This window comes from Carassius gibelio, chromosome A19, assembly GCF_023724105.1.
Source record: "Carassius gibelio isolate Cgi1373 ecotype wild population from Czech Republic chromosome A19, carGib1.2-hapl.c, whole genome shotgun sequence".
Classification (NCBI taxonomy): domain Eukaryota; kingdom Metazoa; phylum Chordata; class Actinopteri; order Cypriniformes; family Cyprinidae; genus Carassius; species Carassius gibelio.
The window spans coordinates 23491402-23514935 of NC_068389.1; the positions used below are offsets into that span (position 1 = coordinate 23491402).

General features: G+C 38.1%; 2 protein-coding genes across 3 annotated transcripts; one reads left to right on the forward strand and one right to left on the reverse strand.

Moving 5' to 3' along the window:
• The first annotated feature begins 895 nt into the window (after positions 1-895).
• Positions 896-6284, forward strand: LOC127935491 (protein eva-1 homolog B). The gene is made up of 3 exons (XM_052533407.1): positions 896-1138; positions 4591-4720; positions 5425-6284. The coding sequence occupies exons 2-3, from the start codon at positions 4654-4656 to the stop codon at positions 5853-5855; spliced, it is 498 nt and encodes a 165-aa protein (XP_052389367.1). The 5' UTR covers positions 896-1138; positions 4591-4653; the 3' UTR covers positions 5856-6284.
• A 478-nt stretch (positions 6285-6762) lies between these two features.
• Positions 6763-19762, reverse strand: LOC127935456 (thyroid hormone receptor-associated protein 3). Of its 2 annotated transcripts, none has more exons than XM_052533338.1 (11): positions 19479-19762; positions 14431-14563; positions 12824-13576; positions 11770-12372; positions 11498-11673; positions 11207-11318; positions 11010-11085; positions 9742-9902; positions 8864-9149; positions 8098-8241; positions 6763-7923 (listed from the first exon to the last, which is right to left on the reverse strand). In XM_052533338.1, exons 2-11 carry the CDS (start codon positions 14544-14546, stop codon positions 7696-7698), a joined length of 2655 nt encoding a protein of 884 aa, XP_052389298.1. In that variant the 5' UTR covers positions 14547-14563; positions 19479-19762; the 3' UTR covers positions 6763-7695. The 2 variants fall into 2 exon arrangements, 1 of the variants encoding a protein (XP_052389298.1); XR_008148091.1 differs by having other exon boundaries at positions 7782-7923; positions 8030-8241.
• Between the last annotated feature and the right edge of the window lie 3772 nt (positions 19763-23534).

A 23534-nucleotide genomic window follows, 5' to 3' on the forward strand; every position in this document is an offset into this window, starting at 1 on the left:
ATACCATACAGTTAAGAGTCGCTTCATGTGTTTAAATCCTTGTCAGATGGGAGCACAAAGAGCTCTTTAAATCCAGCTGCAGCCCAAAGCAGCAGGCGCTGTGACCACTGCAGACATTTCCTGTTCCACCCCACAGGGTTAACCTTCAACAGACAAGAGAGCTTTCTGGCATGCTTGACGTGGCCCGTCCCGGAGGGTGGGCGGTCGGCCTTATTCAAGCCTGCACATGCTGAAAGAAACATGATTTAGGGGAGTGCTTGAATGTTTAAAGTGAAGACAAACAGAAACAGAACATTTGCAAATAAGTAGCTATGCAGTTGCTAGGTTTTTGTGGGTGGTTGACAGGGTTTTAATATGCGATTACTAGCGTCAGAAGTGTCCAACCTTAAGTTTCTGTGATATTCTGATTTTCATATGATTAAAAGTATATGGTGATATTTTTATATGGTTTATATGTTGATATTTTTATTTTGATGGTGATATTGAGGTTTTGAGGTTGATGTGATCTTTTAAGTACTCTTTTAGGGTACCTGGCATAAAAAAATATTTCTGAGACCACTATATAATGTATAAACAATGCTAGACCATACATTCAAACTATATTTAAGCTGCTACATTTAGTACAGCATCTATAGTCTGTCTGAGCTTAAAGAGGTGTATGTTTTTCTGTGGTTTACACACCCACACAACACACTCAGATATACATGTGTGTACCTGAGGAGGAGGTTTACACTGATCTGGTGACCAGCGGGTGTGAAATGTGGCCTGGATCGCACTGCCATCCCGTGGGTGTAAATTCTAGTCTCATGTTGTTTGCCCCTCCTTGACTCTATTTTCCCCTCGGACAGGAAACACCTCCCTCTGCCCAAACTGCTCTCCAATGCTCTGGTCCCAGAGAGAGAGCCACTGTGTAAGTGTGAGCACAGAGGTCTACTTCTGCTGCTTCTCCTGATGTCAGGCACAGACACGTTTGAGTAGACAGACAGAGAGAGAAAGAGAAAGAAAGAAAGAGTGTGTGTTTGGAGCTCAAGCACCTCACTTCATCTGCCTGTGTATGAGGTCACTGCGCCTCTGGATACGAGACTCATCTTTCCTCCACCAGGACGATCTGGATAGAAACGATGGTTCGTTAGAAAAGGTAAGAAATTATATACTTCACTTTTATTAAAAGGATAAAACATCGTTTTTATTAAAAGGATAAAACATCAAAACTATTTGGCTTGTGAAATTGTTCAGATTTCAGATAAAAGTGTAATATGACTGGATTAGTTTACCTTAGAGCTTGCTGTTACTTTTAAGATTTTTGTCTACAAAAAAAAAAACATATAATCAGTTGATAAATCCCACAGATTTATATTGAAGGAGTGACTCTAGTCACATCAAACACCATATAAAAAAAGTTAATATCAACATATAAACAATATAAAAATCACCATATACTGTTAATCATAAGAAAAACAGAATATCACAGAATTAAGGTTGGACTCTTCTGCCTATACAGTTACTAGGGTCTCTTCTGACCCTAGTAACCACATATTAAAGACCTGTCAACCACCCACAAAGCAAACAAAGCAACTTTGTAGAAACAAACTAGCAACTACAACAGAAATTGTACAGCAACACATTAACAATTGCATAGCAATGTCCTAGCAACAACCGATAGCACCCTAGCAACTGCATAGCAATGCCCTAGCAACTACTCACAACACCGGGAAGAGACAACCTAGCAATCACTCATATCAACCTAGAAATTGCATAGCAACTCATTAGCAGCTGCACAGCAATGTTGCAGGTGTTTGTTAGTGCATTGCAGTATAGCTGCATGAAAACAACCTAGAAAACACTCACATCAGCCTAGAAATTGCATAGCAATTCATTAGCAACTGTATAGCAATGCCATAGCAACCACCCACATGACCCTGTCAACAACCCACAACACCCTAGCAGCTACATTGCATTGCAATGCACTAGCAAAGACCCACAATATCTTAGAAACTGTATAACAACACCCTAACTAACCCTAATCATTCACTTCAGCCTAGAAATTGTGTAGCAATCATTAGTAACTGGATAGCAACACCATAGCAAATACCCACAACATCTTAGAAACTGCATTGCAACACCCTAGCAACCACCCACGACACAGAAGCTGTATAGCAACAACATATGCAATGTTATAAAAAGGTGGCAACTCTTTGCAAACCAAAATTCTTACATTTTATAAATGACTGTATACTTAAAGCTGCAGTTGGTAACTTCTGACGCTCTAGCCGTTAATAAACAGAACTGCTTGCGTCTTGCGGAAGAACATCGTAGCCGGAACTACTTCTCTCTGTTTATGTCTATGAAGAATCACAAACGTTACTGGGTTACTCCGCCGCGGTATCCCCGAAGCAATCTAAAATAGTCCGAATATAAACACTTATTATAGCTGTACCCTAGTGATTCAGGACAAGCTAAAAACACGGTTTGGAAAGTGGATTCATGGTGTACTCGCTTATTATATACATTTTCTACATTTTGAACACAAACAAAGTTACGGACCGCAGCTCTGATTTGTTATTTCTTACCGTTAGCGGATGACTTTCTGCAAATGGCAATAGGAGCACTGGGAGGAGCCAGAGGAGCTTGATTTTATTCACAGATTATCTGTCTCATATTCTACTGTCAGGACATAATGACAGGTTTAATAAATATAAAAAAAAAAAAATTTCAAAAGTTACCTACTGCAGCTTTAAACCTCTTGGAACATACTATGAACAAAAACACTTAAAACATGTATTATAATATTGTAAACAATGTCACTATATAATACCTCTTGAAAAAAAGATGCTCTTAAAGTTTGGATTTTAGAGATGATAGGAGAATATGCAGAATAGCCTGCGCTCAGCGGGTTCTGCTGCTACATGCCCTTCTGCAGGTTTGCTCTTCTGGGAAAGGCTCTGACAGGTGCCTGATGGTATGTTTGAGATGTTTTGTCCTGTGTCGAACTGCCGATGACTCACGGCTGTGGGGCAGAACACAGAGCATTTGGTCTGTCTGCTCTGCTGTGTCACTAAAAGGAATATTTTTTTGGAACATTTGGTGTACGTCCCACACTAATTGGTACTTGGAGCGTTACTTGACAATGTTTACAAGCTTCCGGTGTAATCTCATAGTCCTGGTATCCTAGTTCCTGTTTGCCATTTGTTTGTGTGATAGAATGTAGTTTGTGTTTGCTAAACCACACGGGAGGGGCTTCACAGGACTGCAGAGCACAACACAAAACTGAGACGCCACAAGACAAGAACACCTGCTTGCATTTAAACATTCAATTCCCAAAAGTATTTTATTGCTTAAATTTACTCGTATGCTAATAATGTTTATATAAAGTATAATAATTTACAGTGGGTCTATAAAATAACCCCCTTTTTCCCCTTTCTTTTTTGCAGCCTGAAATGAAGATGGGTTTTGTTTTATCCAGTTGTATTTACATATTTTGATATTTTTGTCTAATGGGATTTCTGATGCAAAGAGAACAGATGTACATTATCTTAAATGTGTGTATTTATTATTATTGACATCTGAAATGATAACTGAAATCATTAAGTTAATGAGCTATGAGAGATCAGCAACCTCTGAACGGCAAAATATTACTTCAGGCATCTGTGAGGGAATTAGTAGACATTTTGACCAATGAATGTTGCATAAATACAGCCACAGTCAACAGAACATAATGTGCTTCACTCCAGTGCACTTAAACGTGTGCCCTCGTTCTGCCAAGAGCATGGCAGATAGGGATCAGGGCGGCTGAGACTTTGGGACTTGATGGCGTAGATTAAAGTTTACTGTAATTACAGGCCCCAAGAGGAAACAAACAGGAAGACAAAACATGGCACCTCTTCCGTGATCTCGGCATGGTCTCAGCGTCTGCGGCTTTTACGGTGTGGACGCACACATGGAGTCACCGCATTTATAGTCACATGCTTTTATTGTTTCCTCACTTGGGCCGGAGGAGATTCCAGCCAAGGAAACATCCAGGACTCGTCCGGCTCCAGCTTGGGGAATCCAGATGTTCAGCTTTAATTCTCCCCCTCCTCTTTTCCATCTCGGAGAGAGAGTGACACAAGCTGGATCCTTCCCAGTTTCCCAGGGAAGATTCCCACGCAGACCCTGAGCAGCATGTGAATGTCTTCACAGTATCTCGGTTCCTGTGAGAAAAATCGGAGAAGTGGTCTGGGAGCAAAGAGGGAGATCTGAGTCAATGCAATAACAACAGCAGTTACATATGGCCTGTGTGGAAAGAGACTGATATAATGCTGCTTAATGGCACAGTTAGCGCAATTTCAGCCTCAGTGTCCAAAATAAATAAGTTAGAGCCTATGTGTCTAGTTATGCATAGAAGGGCATGTTGTTTTAGCTGTTCTTGCAATGCTAAAGCAAGCATCTCTGTTGGTTTTTCAAAAGCCCTAACATTAAGTATTAATCTTTGCGTTGTTTGTGTAACGAACATGAATGATAGTCTACCTAAAGTCAGGGGCAAGTTGCATAAACGTAAAATATACTATAAATATAATGTCTCTGAACTATATGCATTTTGTTCTAACACAGGGGTCAAGCTGAAGGTCAAGGTGAGAAAGTAGAGAAGAAAGCGAAAAACACGATAAAGCCAACATGAACCCCATACGCAAAGACATGGGGCTGCTGAGTAACAGCATGGCTACGTACGCTCATATAACAGGTGAATAAGAGCATTCAACACAAACAACTCATTACTGCCCAGGGTAAGAAATCAAGCAGTGGAAGGCACATGGCTAAGCACTTTATATAGATTTGGTTTGGTTTTGTGTGCCCAGAACATTGTGCACTTCTGACCCCAAGAACAAAATAACAACCCATTCCTTAGTGTTCAGTGTGTTCAGTTTGATTTGGCCTCACACAACTGACTTCATGAGTAATGGCTTAAATGTTCCTAAAATACTTTTCTCTGGGGTTTAAGATTTTTCTTTAGTGTCAAATCAGTCTAGAAAACGTAATGTTTGAAGTTTACTTGAAATCGCAACTTCAATTTACTAGAAATTATGAAATGTGTGCGTGTGTATTCACTTGATCAAATGTGACGGTAAAAACATCTGTACTGCTACAAAAGATTTCTATTTCAAATAAATGTAATGGTTTAAGGAAATATTCAATTGCACTGTTTTCAACATTGACAGTGTTAATGTTTTCAGAGCACCAGATCAGCTAAACAGAATGTTTTGTGAAGGATAATTAGAACAGAAAACATATATTTTAAATTAAAATAATATTAATAACATTAGTATTAAATTAATAAATACAGTTTTTACTGTATTTTATTGATGTTAAGTTATATATATTTATTAATATTGTTATGAAATATGACTTGGTCATGCTCTTGACAGTTTTCCTTTCCTTTGAACACAGAGAACATGGAGAGCTTCGCGCTGTACTTCGTGTTGGGTGTGAGTTCAGGTCTTCTGCTGGCCCTGGTCCTCCTCATACTGGGCATCGCCTGCCGACCGCGTTCAAAAACAAAAACAAAAACACCCTCCTCACCCGACAAGAGACGACTGAAAGAATCCAGCGGGGAGGACGAAGACAAGGAAGAGGACCAAAGTGAGGAAGGAGATGACGAGGACCTACAAGTCCCAGTGGTTGCAGTGAGTCCCACGAGCGATCAGACCCTGCTGAACGGAACCATTAAGAGTGTGAATGTGTTCGCTTCAGCGGACGAGCTGGAGAGAGCCAGGAGACTGGAGGAGAGAGAACGGATCGTCAGGGAGATCTGGAGGAACGGACAGCCGGATATACTAGTCACCGGCACAGGCACACTCGGACGAGTTCACTATCTCTAGCAGTGTTTTGTCTTCTGGACGCAGTGGGTTCATGTAGCTATGGAATGCACCTGAACATTTATCTGTGCAATAGATTTGGGTGTAACGTACCTTTAAACTGGTAAGAATTGAGGACGCTTTTAAAAATAAGGCTGATTTTAAAAACATTTAAGTAGTGCAATGGAAAGTTTCCATGGATGTTAAAGGTTGTTCACTGAGCAACTAATGCCAGTAAAGAACCTTTATTTTTAAGTTTAATTTTATCTGCATTATCTGTTTTGAAGTTGTTTTCACAATACCCTTGCTTGTCTTCTAAATAAGTTTTGATTCAATTTTTTTGTTTTTGCATTTTTATATCTATAAATACATTTTAGCACTTAATTTTTGTATATATATATATATATATAATGTATTTTCTACATGAAAATAAAACCAAAGATTTTCACCTAATTTAGTGCATCATAAATGAAAAAGTGACAGTTGTGTCGAGAAGATACATTCCAAAGGAAGAGGGGGCCTTCGCCTTCCATTAATGTCTGCTCACTTATTAGGGTCCACACCAAACTCACAGTAAAATTGCTTTTAATAAGCCGTTTATGGTCTTCAGAATTGATGTTGGCGCAATGGATAAGACACATGCCTTTGGTGTGAGAGACCCAGGTTCGAATCCACTGTGAGACACCGATGTGTCCCTGAGCAAGACACTTAACCCCTAGTTGCTCCAGAGGCATGCGACCTCTGACATAGCAATTCTAAGTCAGTTTGGATAAAAGCATCAGCTAAATGAATACATGTAAATGTAAACACATTGTGAATTGAATCCTTAAACAGCTCACATCACATTGTGAAACCTGTATACCTCTTCATAAAAATCACTAAAAGGCTGCAGCTGTTGAGAGCAGCTGTTCCAATGACAAGGCCAAAGCAATTCAAAACAAAATGAAGACGGGTTTTATTTCAAATTCACCATGGAGACTGAAAGCACAGTTAACAGATTATAAATGTTAACAGAACGTTATGTCACAGCATTACAATAACGTCACAAAGCAGAAAAGAGCACAGCCGAGTCCCCCAGTTACATCCTTACAGCCCAGCGTACAGAGATCAGTGGAAGAAAAATCTAAACATGCAGCATGAACTATTTTACTATTTGTTTGATAAACACAATAATGCAATAAATGCATCATTAAAAGCTTCATCTTGCATGTTCTATTATTATCTACCGTTTAAAATCTGATCAATAATGAGCTTTTTTTGTTGCTCAAAATTAAAAAAAAAAAAAGTTTTATGCTTCACAAACTGGACTTTTTTTTTTGTCATTAGTGGCATAATTTAAGGTAAGAATATGAATTAAATTGGATGAGAATCAATGGGTTAGGAAGAATGAATCTGTACAATTTTAACAATTTTCTGGAGAATATCGGCCCAGGACACAGTGCATTGGTCCACAAGGGATATGCTCCAATGAGACTGAACCATACACCAAAAGGGAAGAAATATAAAAGATTTCAGCATGTATACATTAAACTTACATGCAAAAAAAAAAAAAAAAAAAGAGGGAAAAAAGGAATCATAAAACTACAGTTAAATCTAAGGCACAAGTGCACAGATTTATTGCACTTTTTAAATGAAAATGAATTAATTTGGTGAATGGCTGAATTTATATTTTCAAACACCTCCAACAAACCCCGAAAACAAACATGAAAAAAAATGATTGAATGAAATGTATGTTTCTATAAATGACATGGCTCTACCGTTTGGGGCTTTTCTGTCCAACATCTGAACACACAAGGATGCTTTGCTCACAAGGGCTCTCTATGAGCTAGAGACAGAAGAACGGACACAAATGATGCGGATCAGTCTATGGCTTGGATGCAGGGTTTTCCCCAGACTTGTCGTCGTCTTTGTCTGTGCCTCCATCTCCCATGTCTCCCTCTTCAGCATTGCCCTGGAACATGTCGTGGGTCCACTTGGGGCTGCCGCTGCTCTTGCGAATCATGAAGGTGCCCCTGCCGCGTGGGTAATTCCCTCTGCCGCGCCCCCGAGTATCCACCCACTTCATTTCCCCTTCCTTGTCCCGGTCATCATGCTGCAGTTGAATGAGAGAGACGTATATTTAAACTCTCCTAGTGGCCACTATGCAGCTTATACTGTCCCAAAATTGCTCATTTAAAGTGACATACGAATCAACCAACCACCAGCTTTTGTTTTGAATGTGTCATTTACGGGGGCACGTGCGTTTCTAAGATCATTTTTGGCACACCTGGAAGTATTTCCGACTCTTGGGGGTGTATTCGGGGTCCCTCTCCTCCTCTGGGGGCCGTGAGGGGCCACCCATATTGGGAGGGTTATTGGTGTTGTTGCCTGGGTAATTTCCCCGGTTCCATCCTCTTCCTCTCATTCTCGGCTGCAAAGAACAAATACAAGGAAAAAGCATATAAACTAATAATAGAGGAGAAACACCTGAGATATAGGAGACCGAATTCAGGACACAAATATAAAAATGGACGGAATGGAAAGAGTAAAAAAAAAACAAAAAAAAAAACAAAACAAAAAAAATTTACTTTACAATGTGGAATATCATGGAACTTGTAAAAATTTGGACGAATAAACAATCCAAAACTTCACTTAATTTTACCATTTCACTTTAAAAAAAACGATCGTCAGATACCCACTGAAACTGAAAAGTCTTTACTTTCAATCCCAAAAGTAACAATTTGAATAAAACAAAATAAAAAATAATTATAATTATATATACTACAATTGAGAATACATTTGTATTAAATCATGAAACAAAATCCAGAAAAATATATACTTCTCCTTGCTATAATTAAATAATTAAATTAAATAATTTAAAACTTAAACCATTGACACAGAATTTGTGAGAAAACCAAACCCTAATAAGCAGCATACCGAGGTTTCTTTGAAGTTTGACATTAATCCATGATAAATACATCAAGAAACAAATTCCATCTGTATCTCATCAATGATCAATAGGTCAATGTCACAGAGAATTATAGGATACTTACAACAAATCCCCGATCGTATCCCCCATGACCTCTGTCATATCCTCCTCGGTCGTACCCTCCTCTGCCCCTCTCATAACCCCGGTCCATGTGGCCCTCATAGTCCCGGGGGCCGCGATCCATGGGCCCTGGGTAGTCCCTTGACCCCAGACGGGCCTTGTTAAAACTCCCTCCTCCCTCCATGTGCTCCTCCGGATGGTACTCCTTCACTCTGTACACACGAGGGGAGGGAGAGGAGGAGGAAGATGAGGAGGAGGAGGGAGAGCGGTCTCGCTTCTTTTTGCTTTTCCTTTAGAATAAGGGAGAAGAGTTAAAAAAGGTTAAAGTTAGGTCAAGGTTTTAGGCTGGACTTAAATTCTACATCAGAGCCACTTTGCCATCTGTGGGAGCTGTATGAGAATTAACCCACAATGTAACACCATCTTTGCACTATTATGTTAAACAGAAGGAAAAACTGATGTGACACTGTGACCTGTTCGAATTTGAACAGTCAGCTTCATATTAAGAAAAAACTACCTACATTTGTACAAAGTTGTAAAAAATAAATAGACCACATATGACAAATTATCTACAAAATGTAAACTGAGTCTGTACATTTGGCTGAATCAGAATTACAACATTTTAATCATAGAATTACAGGAATTTGAGGTATGCAACATTTAAAACAATGTTTTAAAAAAAGGATTATACAGAGCTTCCTCCCAGACACGAACTACATAAAGTGTTTTATGAATAAAAGTTTTAGACTGTAAATGAAAACTGTTAAGTTAAATCAACATTCAATCATCAAATCATTATAATCTAGAAAATGAGCACAAGATTAAAACAACTTGACCCAGACTTTTTTTTGAGCACCCTTCAAACATTACTGACGAACATACTTTGATTTCTTGTGTTTGGAGGACCTGTCAGGGGAGAGTTCATGGCTGGGTGTGCGTGAGCCAGCTGAACTCTTGCCCCCCTCTCGTTTAGGGTTCTTTTTACGGCGCTCAATATCCAACCGGAGGTCCAATGAATCGCCGTCATGCCTTTTACCATGATCCTGTAGAGACACAATAATGTCCAAAAGAATTAACACATTTTCCAGAATTATTAATGTAAACAACTAAAAATAAGTGATTTCAACTAAATTTCAATCTTAAAATGATAGTTCATCCAAACAAGAATTTTGACTCATCATCTGCCTCATGTGTTTACAAACCTGTATGACTTTCTTATTTTTCATAAAAGATGAGGTCTAACAGAATTTCCCCTCAATAATCTGTTTTCCAATCAATGAAAGTTAAGTCTGACTATTTTTTGGACTTCTTTCTATTGTTTTCTGTAGCTCGACAGCAGTTATCCTCATTCATTTTCTTTGCACAAAAGCAACATGAGAGATTCTTAAAGTTACACAAACTTGAAAATGAGTTTCACTTTTGTGTGAACTAACCCTTTAATATGATTTAAATATGAATTTATTATTAATTTAGGGTTAAACTAGGCACAAGAAGAAAATACCACACACTGAAGTGGCAGATGCTTATGGTAATGAAAGTTAAATACCAGCAGAAAAACTAATTGTTGGCAATCTTTAGCAATGACTTCAATTCAATCCTCTTTTTTTTTTGTCAACCTCTATGACTTTACAGTGTTGGCTGATGTTGGCCAAGTTTTCATGAAACCAATGAAATGTGTGCAATTTTAAGTACGAATGTGTTCACCCACTGAAAATGTGACAGACGGCTATTAAAAAGTGAGACTCTGACAAAAAAACCTGAACCGAAACAAAAAACTCACAATTCTTATGAGAAAGCAGCATGCTCCATGCTTTCCCAATACTGATTAGTTCTGAGCCTCACTTTTTTTGGTTTTATAAACACATTTGCGAGGAGATATACTTACTATTGCATTGGTTAGTGGTCCAGTGAAAGGCTTGGACACAGGATCAATTGTCACTTCCTTTTGATTAGCCATTTTGTATGGTCAAGTATGTACCCACGATTAATCATATGACAAACGCTGGAGAATGAGAGCGTAATGCTCAGTAATACAAGACTGAGTTTGGGGTTCTTGTGCATTAGCATTATACATCTCATAGCACATTTCTGCTTTTTCAGCTGGTACACATTTGGGCAGGAATTTCAGATTTGAAAACTCTCTCTGTCACCTTGTAGCCGCTTTCTTCGAAATCCTCAAACAGGTGAGAGTGCTTCTTAAAAGCACTGGGAGACACATCGATTCGCCTGTGGAACAGCATGCAAAAAAATAGAGTAAGAGAGGAACAAGCTATCTTATCCATAATGATCCACAAAAGCATTTGGAGATACATGAGTGGAATGCAGACCAGAACACAAATACACCTACCTGTGGATCTCAGGACTCTTCTTCGGCTTCATCATTTCCTTCTCTGCAGCTTTTCGTTGGTATAATCCAAATCGCTCATTCAGAGTCAATCCAGATGACTGGAAATGTTGAGCTGCATTCAGAAGACAGAAAAACAGGTCATTTCTTGCATGCCACCATACTCAAATGTTCAAATATGAAGCCAAATTATTTGAAGTTCACCCCCCCAAAAAAGGTCCTAGGTCTGCATCTTGAAGCACATAGTGAACAATTAAAATGAAGCATTGCACAAGCGGTTTAGTCTGGAATTACCTTTAATATGATGTACTATGGTGACTATATGTTGAGCAAATAGCTCTGATGGGCTCCTGCGAAGCTGAGCAGACTGAACATGCTGGAAAATCGAGCGAAACTCCTCATGATCTTTTTTACCAGGAGGCACAAGATCCTGTGACAAACGTCTTTCTTTAGCTAATGCACCTGATGAGCTGAGGGAAAGCAGAGAGAGTCACAAATGACATTAAAAGAATGATAATAAAATAAATAAATTGAAGACATCTTTACATGTAAATTCAAATACATACCTTTCTCCATCATCAGTGAATGCCTTTATACTAAAATTAAACTTGGGGTCTTTCTTCGCTGAGGATTTAGCTGGAGGAGAGGCCTCTCTTCCAGCTGGAAACAGTGGCCTGCCTCTATTCTCCGATACTCTCGATGGTGATGGAGAAGATGGGCTGATCCTGCTTTTTTTCTTTTCTTTCTTCTTGGAGGCCTTCTCTTCTTTTCTAGAAGCATGCTTGCGACTGCGATAAAGTTCCTCGTCCAGTTCCTCCTCAACATCTTCATCCCTTCTTGACGAATCTTTGTTGGACAGATAGATGGAGTCATCCCATTTCCCGAAGCGCTCTTCGGTCAAGTCCCGCATTGTGACAATGGTTTTGTCCTTATACTTGGATTCCTCTTCAGTCTTCCTGTCTTTCATTTCCTGGCGATACTCCTCTTCCTTGGCATCCAGAAACGGAAGTCCTTTGTCCGTCTTTGAGCCATCATAGCCGGATTCAGATGCGTCGAAAACCATTCTCAACTTACTGCCACTCTTCTCACTGTCAGCGTCTCCCAAGCTTAAAGTCTCACCCCTGCTATTATCCCTGTCTGATAAGGGCTTTTTCTTTTCTGCCAAAAACCTGAGGTGAACGATCACAAGTTAATCATACTTTCTTACAACAAGGAGCAGATTGTATTAAAAAACATTTACATTTTCCAACCAGCATAACCTTTAACAGCAAGATAAGAAAGGTTACTTACAACAAACAACAGTTAAGACATGCGCAAACTTATGGCTCAACTTTTCAGCAATGCAGACACGACTGACCAGGATGGGTTTTTATTCCATACTTACATCATTATAACTTTATCTCCTAAATTATGGGATTGCAAACAACCTCATAGCACAGGTAAACGCCCATTTGTGACATTTGAGTTTGAAATTGGTTTCCATTATAAGCTCTATTCTTCCAAGGATCTTTGTCGCTGTACAAGGACTAAACACATTTGAGAGAATGATGATTGATTAAAAACTGCCTGGAGGACAAAAGAAAGAGGGAAAACATAAAAATCGAACGCAAAAAAACATACTTTTTGAAAGCGGTAGAGATGGAGGCCGATTTGTCTTCGGTCTTCACCTCTTCCTTTGTGAAGAACCCGAAGCCAGGAGAGGTTGACGTCTTTGTCAGTGAACTTTTACTGGCAGGGCCGATGCTTCGCCACATTGGTCCACCATTGCCGGAACCTCCAGAAATGGACACTTTGACCTCTGTCTGACCACCAGCAGATGGGGCATTGCGTTTGGGGCTGGTCTCGTATTCAGCTAGGCTTTCCCACTTGCTACTGGATTCCTCTGGGGGGCTTCCTGTATGCTTGGATGACTCTTTGCTGGCTCTCTTGCTCTCCCCTGGTGAACCCCTCTCTTTGTGATCTTTAGAATGGGGTCGTCCAGCGCTAGAGTTGCGTCGATGTGGGGACGAGGAGCGGGAGGAAGAGCTGGAGCGCCTGGAACGCACAGAGGATGATCTATCGGAATGGCGTGAGCGGCTTCGGCTTGCTGATCGTTTCCGTGGCGTGTGGGAACGTGAGCGCCCCCTCCTAGGGCTGTGTGAGTGGTCGTATGGCTGCTGCTGGTCTCTATTGCCGTGCCAGTTGTTGGAACGGTAACCATAGTTGTTGCCACCTCTATAATAGTTACCTCGTGGGTAATAGCCACGCCCTCTGGGCCGGTACTGAAAGGGTCTCCGGTAGCCACGGAAACCCCGGTTATACCCACGATTGTTTTGGTAATCTCTGGAAGGATAGTTCCTCTCCCTGCTGTGCGATCTGGATCTTGATCTAGAGCTAAAGGATGAGATGGAAATTCAAAGTACAGAGAGAGGAATACAGGAAGATAAGAGAGAGAAAAAGAGAGGAAGATTGCAGTTATGATTCATGACCACTTGCTGGCGCTACAGAATCAATAATCACACAAATGGCAAATGAGCAAGTCCTTCCCTTGACAAAGTGTTAAATCATTTCCTATAAATTATGCAACGGATGCGATTCTTACAACCCTTTTACCACTGACTAAAATATTACACTGCCTAAAATTATGTCTTAATCACAAACTTCTGAAACTACAAATATAAATATTTCACATTAAAAAGAAAATCCAACTTGAATTCATTACCTAAACCTGGTGATGCATAAAGTTAGATGTATTTAGAGCTTAACTACAAGCTCCATGGTCCAAATTTACCAGACTAAACCAAACATTTGCTAGCATGAAATGTCTTACCTTTTGTGCTTTTTCATTGGAAAACTGATTAAGAATATATTTTACCGAGAATCATAACGACATGCTAAGCCACATGCAGTGGAAAGAGGTAGTCAAAACTAAGAAAAGAAAACCGTTTCTAGCCTAGCGCACACAGGAGACGTGTGGATTGTTAGAAAAAGGGGTGGATTGTTAGAAAAGAAGAGAAAGACTTCGAGGAGGAGCAACCATCAGGAAACGATGTTATCTTATATTCGTGCTATTCTAATATTCATTGACTTTGAGTCAAGGGTAGAACAAAGCACTCAGAGGCAGCTGTTTCTAAACGGCACTATAACATTATAGCAGTTTAAAATAACCAGATTTCCTGTTTTAAAATGCTATTTTAACTAACACTTTGTTGCAAAGGAAGAGGCTGGAATCTGTTCTATCTGTCTACCTGTAGCGACGCTTTCTGGACCTCGAACGGGAATGACTCCTCGAGTGAGACCGTGTGTAGGACCGTGATCTAGACCTGGACCGGGACCGGGAAGCAGAATTCGGGGGCTTGGACATCTTTATATTCACAGGATCTGAAAAGAGAAAAATTGCATGAACACAAGGCTGTCACTCTTATACAGGAATACAGAAATGTGGAGAAAAGGCCCCTTAAAATAAAAATTAAACCTTTATGAAAAAAAAAAGTCTCGCTAAAAAAAAAAACACGTAATTTGCCTGTTTGTCATTTGCAAAACAGATTTAACAATATTTATTTTTATGTTTAAATGTATTGTTCGCACAAAAATGAATATTTTGTCATAATATACTCACCCTTATGCTGTTCCTAACCTGCATGAATTTCTGTCTTCTGTAGAACAAAGAAATTCTCACAGGTTTAGAACAACATGAGGGTGAGTAAATGATGACAAAATATGAATTTTTGGGTGAAATACCTCTTTACATGACCAATAACTGATATGAAGAATTGTAATAAATGGTGGATGGTGCAAAGTGCTGTTTTGTTTACACAAGTGCAGAGGATGCTCACAGAAGCCTGTCGTCTCCCTATGATGATATGAATACACTAATTTCATCCCCAGCTACTCTGAGTCACTTAATTAGCATTTTATTGTTAATTTGACAAAACTACCATCATACCACATAAACAAGTTCCTCATGGCAAATTGTCGAAATAAGTTTATTTAAATGTGAAGAAACTGTCAAAAAATGTTAACATTTAGCAGTCTTAAGACTCAATGTAATAATGCTACTACTACAAATAAATATTAATAATTATTTATTTTTTAAAGAATAATCACATTTGTTTTCTTTTTAACAGCAAACCTAAAAAAAAGGACTTTTCATTTGATCAGAATAAACGGAATTGTTTTATGCCTTCCTCTGATTAACAGAAATTAAAAAGAAAATTTTATATGGCCCTATTGTTGTTTAAAAAAGGACACTATACAAAAAATAAAAGACTTAAAGTACAGGCCTTAATTTCTGTAAACTGCTGTTTACTGTTAATTTTTTTTGAAATTTCAATAGAATTTGTATAAAAACTATATTCACTGAAATTATATTTAAAAAAAAAAATTACATAAAAAAATATAATTGAGAATCGAATCGAGAATTATGAATCTAAATCGAATCGAGACATCTGAATTAATACCCAACCCTAATGAAGAACCAACAAACTTTTAATTGCCGTTTTGCTACAACTTGTTTTTGTTTTTTTGCTGATTTCCCCCCCTTCCTTGTGAAACTGTTCCTGGTCAAAAATAAGCAGCCTCAACGTGAATTTGCAGTGGTGTAAAACATTTCTTCAAAAAAATAAAAGAGGTCATACTTAATTAAATCTTTTATAAAATCTTTTTATATAATATGAATTAGGGATGTCAACGATTAATCGATGATCGATTAATTGTCGATAAGAGATGCAATCGATTAAGGCTATCGATGGTCGGTTAACCGATTCAATGTTGGGCTGCGTGCGGCTCATGCGCACTCAACACGTGCGAGCGGCATTCATTAATTTTGTTCCCTAAATAACCCATGATTTAAGTGAAATAAGGGAACAAATTAATAAATCGAACGAATTCTTAATTCATGAAATCTTTAATTTCCCTTCCCATGTTTACCACAGTAAGAGATGCGAAAACAGTTATTAAAAGCGAAAGATAATAAAATAAACCTGGGAAATTAGAGGGTTAGACTATGAAGATTTAGGAAAAGAAACAATGCCTAAATATACTGAATTTGTGGAAATTCGTGACCAACCGGCAAACCAGAACAAAGCCGCGTAAATGAAGACTATGGGGTCCAAAAGCATGGTCACGATCTAACATTTTCCAGTTAACCTATTATTCCTCTAATAAACAAAGCTTTTATACCACACTTGTCATAATCAGATCTTATCATTTCTAAATAAATAATTGCTGGATTCAAAACAGCGATTAATAGGCGCTGTGACCGACACATTCCTGGAGCATTCACTGCTGTCACTAAACGGTGACGCCGAGCATCGTTCACAAGTTTCTGCATGGACCTGACTAGGGCACAGGTTCTAAGCCCTGGGACAAAATAGGATGCTTTAAGGAAAATTTATAGCCTACTAAGTAATAGGCCCAACATAAAAATAACAATTTGTTTTCATGTTTTTTTTTTTTTTTAAATAGGCTATGCGAAATATATCCGACTTAAATAGGCTAATTAAGATTAACGGATTTAAAACAGAAGTGTGGGCGCTCCATAAGTTCACAAAAAAAAAAAAAAAAGGATGACAACGCATTCTGTTTGTTTGCTTTATTTTACAAGATCACAAATCTTCTGTTTTTATTGTGAGTGTGCACAAATGAAAGTAAACACTTTTGCGGAAAATATATATTTTTTTTAATGTCTCAGCTGTTTCGATCGCCCCGGAGCCTGCTGCACACGTATATTCTAGCGATTCAAACTTACATCGCAGTCTGTTCATTATCAAAATAAAATGTCAACTAAACATTAAAAGGTTACACTGGTCAGTTTAAATAGGCCGTAGTATACCGGTCCACTCTGCTGTTATGCCAAGGACGTTTTTGCTCATATGAAGAGGATCATCTTTTCCGTCTATATGCGAATGCGTTTTAAGTACAAGCCTAGTTTACATTATAAATAATAGTTTAACATTCAAATACATTGCGAATATGGAAACATTTCGATTTGTGCCGAATGAGACATGAGCAATAACCTCCAAATAAATCTAGCCAAAGCCGCGCTCGCTCATCCTCGTCTGCACGCATGAACTGTCACGATCTAATGCGCTGTATGCCGGATTTTTAAAAATCTGACATTTTCTAGGACAGAATCCAGCAGGATCAAATTAATGTGAGCAACTGTGTTTTGGTGCAGCAGCGCCGATGTAGTTCACTGAATGTGCAGCGCAGTCACACGCGCTCCACATTTCGGATAATTTTATACAATAATGTCAGTTGAAAACATTGCAATTGTGCTTTAAAATACAACAACGAGCACCACAAAACCATTTAAAGAGGCGCGTTCAGCGTTCTCCGTGCGGGATTGGAAACTGTCAACAAAGTAAAATGACCTCAAAAGTATGGCGCGCTCTCTTCATTTTATCAAATGATCATAATCGCATCTATTCATTTTATAATCCTGCTACTAGCATTTTATTCAGACTAAAACCTCTTTAATTCAAGTGAGAGCGTTTTGTGTGTGTGTGTGGCTTTTGCACATCCTGTCATACCGCTGACTGCGTGCCTACAATAGACTCATTTTGCAGTATTATGGTTAACGATTAATCGATTAATTGATCGTTAATTTAAACGACGATCGATCATGGAAATAATCGAAATTTGACATCCCTAATATGAATATATAATATGAGAATCTGTCCTGTCCTTTATATTTGAAGAAAAATAAGACTTTAATGACATTATAGTAATAAGTAAATTGCTCTTAATGGTTGCATTTTGTTTTGTTCACATGTTTGATTTGGGCATAATCTACTTTTTAAATGTTTTTACAACATAGTATCGACTATTTATAGATTACTGTTATCCCTCCAATAAACTACAGCAGTACTGATCACGGTCTCCTGAACTAACTCCTCCTTTACTGTAACTGATGCAACTCCAATACATTATTTTTTCTTAAAACATACGTGCTTGGTTTCCTACCTGATAAACAAGGTTTTTACCTTGACCCACTATGGATGAATTCGGTGTACAGTGTTGACCAGATAAATCAAACATTAACAGAAAACAACTCTGAAATAATGCAACACATGACACCACAAAAAAAACTGACCCAATAGTTTCAGATTCATAATCATAAACATGCAAAACCATCACACTTCCTTATAATATTGTGCATATTTTGCAGAAGTCCTTTGCAATAACCAAATGACGCATTCAAACACTTTATTTGTAATATATACAATAGACTCTTGTTTTCATTTCTGAAGAATATATAGCTCAGATTCAGAATTGCTTACACTGGCTGGTTAACTATTGAGATTTTAACAACTCCAGGTCCTTCTTTTCCAGTGCGTTGCATTTATCTAGTAACATTAGATGCCCATGTTAATTGATATGAAGTATTTCAGTGTGGGATAGAGATCAGGGTGTGCCATGCAGCATGAAAGACTTGTATACATAATGTCTATGCACTTGGCAGTCAAATAAGGAACAGGAACAACTGCAAAGCAATTTTCACCCAGTCTTTTGGGGTAAGAAAAAGTCCGACCCAACCGGTTCAACTGGTTTCTAATCTATTCAGGAAATACTAGGGGGGTAATGTGCATTGATCAAATCATCAGTACAGAGGACACTCAGTGACGGTGTCTCAAAACCTAGTGAGCCGTCTATGTGGACGGCATTTTAGACGAGAAGTTCAATAGCCAATTTACTAGGGTTTGAGACACACAAAATACCGTCTAGGTATTGTTTTGCTGTCCAGCTCACTAGACTGAGACAATATTCTTGAGAAGGTAAACTCTCAATGCAAAAGCCAAGAAACAGCCATTTTATGACACATTCAAAAACACGTTCGTTTTCACTTCTTTCATGGTAAGGGTGGAAATAAAAAACGAGTTCAGTACAATAGTCCCATCACAACTGTTACTTCGATTTGATCTAACGTTAGTCATTCGCATTGAGGATTGTTTTATGGTTATAACTAACGATATTATAAATAATATTTATCCACCTTAATGAGGTCAGAATAAGACATACAAATCTGGCTGAGCAATTACCTCGTTATTTACAAAATAAAAATGAAAAATTAATTATTATGCTACCAAAATACACAATGTTATCGTAAATCCAAATAAATTGCTGCTGTTAGCCACTATGCTAACACTAGCCTCGTTAGCTCATTTGAAACGACTTGTAACGCACAGAAGCGGACACAATGACAACAAAATAACACGAAAGAACATTTTAAGGGGAAAGACCAACAGAAAACAACATTAGAGTGTTCAAATGTATTAAAAATAAATAGACTCACCGGAGAAGCTAGTCAGATGTGATTAGCACGCGCTCAATTAGGCGCTGCGCACACGCGACGGAGGAATAGCGTGTATTATACGCCAAACGATGATCGATATACGTCTGATTTTAATTATACTGATCTATTTCGCAAATATAACCTGTGTGAGTTCAGTTATGTAAGGTTTCTGAGTAATGAAAGCGAGAAGTGGCCATTTGGGGGCCTCAGGAAACGCAATATGCTTTCGAAGTAGTTCAGACCCAGAGCTTCCTTCCTGATCAACACATGCGCGCGCACTCAGAGTGTTAAACACACCCCCTACTACTATTCTTCTTCTTGCTGTTTTCTTGTTCTCTTGAATGTTAAGGAACCAAAACTATTAATGTTTATTTTCAACTTGAAAACTGCCTTATATACACTAAACCCATTCCTCAGTCCCTTTAGAATTACTTACATTTGAATATAAACACAATCTTTTCTCTTCCCCTTTCATTAATTTTCAACAATGTGCTGGATATTAATACAATATGTGGCCATTTTTATTTCTAAGTTCTGCTGCAGCATCTACACATGGTAAAACAGATGCAGCGCCTCCATTGCAGACACCTGTTGAAAGCGTCTCAGAGTGACAGCTGTAATCACAGAGAAATCTGTCTAACACCAGGCACTATTACACAAAGAGATGCAACACTACACAGTCTGCATAAACCAGTCTCTCTCAGATATGTCTGCAAAAATACTACTGTTACAGGTGCTTGTCTGGACCTATTTGCTTTTTTTGTATAGTCTTAGTGCACATGGTGTTACATTATAAGCCACTGGCAATGATTTCTAATAAAAATTATCTTATTAAAAGACAGAGATAAACTGGCTGGTATTAAGAGTGCTGGCAGCTGCTAATGCAAAAAAAACAACAGGGCCAGAAAAAGATTCTGGTGCAGATCTGCAATCTGTACATCAGAACTAAATCACCAATCATATCTTTGAAATAAGTAATTATTTTACACACACACACACACACACACACACACACACACACACACACACACACACACACACACACATCTATCTAATATTATCAGTATGTATCATATTCTAAATGGCACAATCCAAACTGAATGAAAGCACAGCATGACTCTTGCAATCCTGTCTGTCACATTGGCAAACTGTTTGCATTCCCAAACCGATCTGGAGGTGGAGGCAGGGGGGTGGGCCGTTTAATGTTAACATTGAGACAGTGTAGTGTTAGCTTAATTCATGTCCAGTTAAGTCTTTATTGCTGATGAAGATTAAAATAGATGAAAAGTTATTTTGCATCTCATCTGCCTGGATACTCATACATAAACACATGCAAAACACTGAGCTAGTATAGACAGAAAGAAAAGTAGCTTTTGCGTCACAACCAAATTCAATATGAGCTCATGCCATGCTATTTTTTAATAGATTAACAAATGTTCGGTAGAAATTATTTTTCAATTAAAAAATCAAGGATGTGCTGTTTCAGTATCTTTATATAATATCTTTTAAAGGCATGTTTTCTTTTCCGTTTTTTATTTTATTTTTGCCATGCATTTGGTCTTGATATTGATGAAAGAGGCATGTTTGCCATTGTAGGTTTGAGTACAAAAGGGTGTTAAATGTGTCAATTTCTAAGCCTTTACAGTTTTAGTGATGCCATAAGTGTGCACAAAGTTGCACCTCAAAAATGATCACATTAAATCCCTCTCAAAACTATTCTGAAACATGCACAGGAGAAATATGAGAAAAGCAGGAAAAAGGCAAGCCTGCTGTAAGTAAAATAAATTCAGCATTTAACAAATAACAACACTTTCAGTTTATGCACAGCACAGATCTAGCTGTGTGAAAACAACTTCAGACTGTCACTTCAGATTAGATCTACTCCACCCCTAGTCATTACTAAAAACTCACTTCATTTAATAGCTTTCAATGTTCACTACATTTTGTAGTATACTGCTAGCTTTCAGCTAGCAATGGCCAAAAAAATGAATTGAATGAATTCCTAATGACACACAGTAAACTGGAAACAAATAATCTCGATTAAAACATAGAAGATTTGATTAATGTTTTTTCAAAGTTGTAAAAAGTCCATTCTAAAACCCCAAGGAGGAGCTGCAATGGAGACTTTATATATCTCTCCTTTCTGGAAATAACATATGGTGCAGCTGCAAGCAGCTATATAAAGCCATTAAACAAAGCAACTCGGTGTGAAGCAAATAGAAAGGTTGCAAATAAATGCAGTGAGCACATTTATCCACACTCAAATACACACTTATCATCAGCTACCAAAACAGCCCCACAACAAACAACTAGAACATTCTCATTTGCCTTCACACCTTGCAGTGACTCATGGGAAACTGTCCAGTGAGGACAAATATTGTCTTGTGCGCCAAGGGTTTATGACAGAGCATACTGTTTAACAGGCCTTTAAAGGTCAAAGGTTAGTGGCAAATATGAACTTTGGATCCAAGGCTCCTTTAGCCGTCTTAGCTAATTCAGACTTTGCAATGCAAAATTGTGTTGTGAGATTAAATTACAAGCAGTGTGCAAGCACTATTTATATATTCGTCAGCTTTTATTTGCACGTTTTCAATTTTTCATTTGAATTTTAGTTTGTTTTGCAATGTGCTTTTGTCTTTTTATTAGTTTTTATTAGTTTATTTTTCCTATTTAGCTTTATTTTATTTCAGCTTTAGTTTCAGTCGTTTTCAGTTAATAAATAAGATGTTTTCACTATGCTCAAATATGCCAAGATACCCTAACCCGGATATTTCAGTATGAACTCAAAATTCTCCCATCTTTCAAGAGTAAATGATCCATCTTAAATATAATTTTCTGTCTATTTTTATTTCACCCCAATAAATGATTTGAAAAGTCTCCTGAGCAACCTTGGAGAAACCCATTATTTTCCAAGGGGTTATTCAAATCAAATGCAAACCTGAGACCAGTTTTTGTGGCATGCTCTGTCACTCACTAAGATCCCATTCGTTCCTGTCATACCAAATGAATTAAAACCCAGCTGACAGCGTCTGCTATCCTCATAACTCACTTTGTATCTGTTATCATGCGTCTAAAAATACGGTGCCTGAGATAAGCATTGGACTATCAGGGCCAAGAACACATCAGTGGGTGTGTAGTGGTGAAACTTCAGGTGGACGCTGCCAATGTGTTAAAACAATGTGAATGGAGCAGTTTCTTTTCTCTCTCTAGATAAAAGGATATTAATAGCATACTGTTTTCTTCATACATGCACCTAAAAATAAAAATACAAAAATTGCTGAAAATGTATGCACCTCATGTCATCCTGGATGAATTTGTTTTTTCATCTGAACAGCTTTGGAGAAATTGACCATTATACGGTATATCTTGCTCAACAATGGATCCTCTGGAGTGAATGGGTGCCGTGAGAATGAGTGTCCAAACAGCTGATAAAAACATCACAATATCTTACAAGTAATCCACACCACTCCAGTCCATCAAATAACAAAAAGCTGCATGTTTGTTATAAACAATTCTATAAGTAAGGCATTTTAACTTAATAAAAGTGAGTCCATCCCAGGTTTTTCTTTCACATCAAAATCCAATAATTCATCAACATTTTTGTTTAGAACAGTTTTGGGCTGTTCACTTGATCTGTGCATACTTCTCTCAATTCAGACGAGACGGCTTTTCACTAAAGAAAGCTATATTATGGCTAAAGAACTCCTCTATTTTAACCAGAAGCAACGCAACTTTTTACATTTTTACATTTATATCTCTGAATGATGTCCACAACTGGGTGTCCATATATGCACAGACATTCTCAAGGAGAACTATAAGATATGGAGTTTGTGAACTTCATAAATACAATATGCATAGGAAAATTAGGAGATGAATTGTTGAGCAAACATGGGTGGAAGGCTGAGTTTAGATTCTGTGCTGCGCTCTTCTGGCTGAAACGATCCACTGCACAGAAATGTTATACTAAAATGTTTTTTAGTTAAAAATTGATGTGTCGTGCCCTTTCCACATTTCTGGTGTTTTCAGAAGCAGACAAAAGGTGAACTGACACACAAC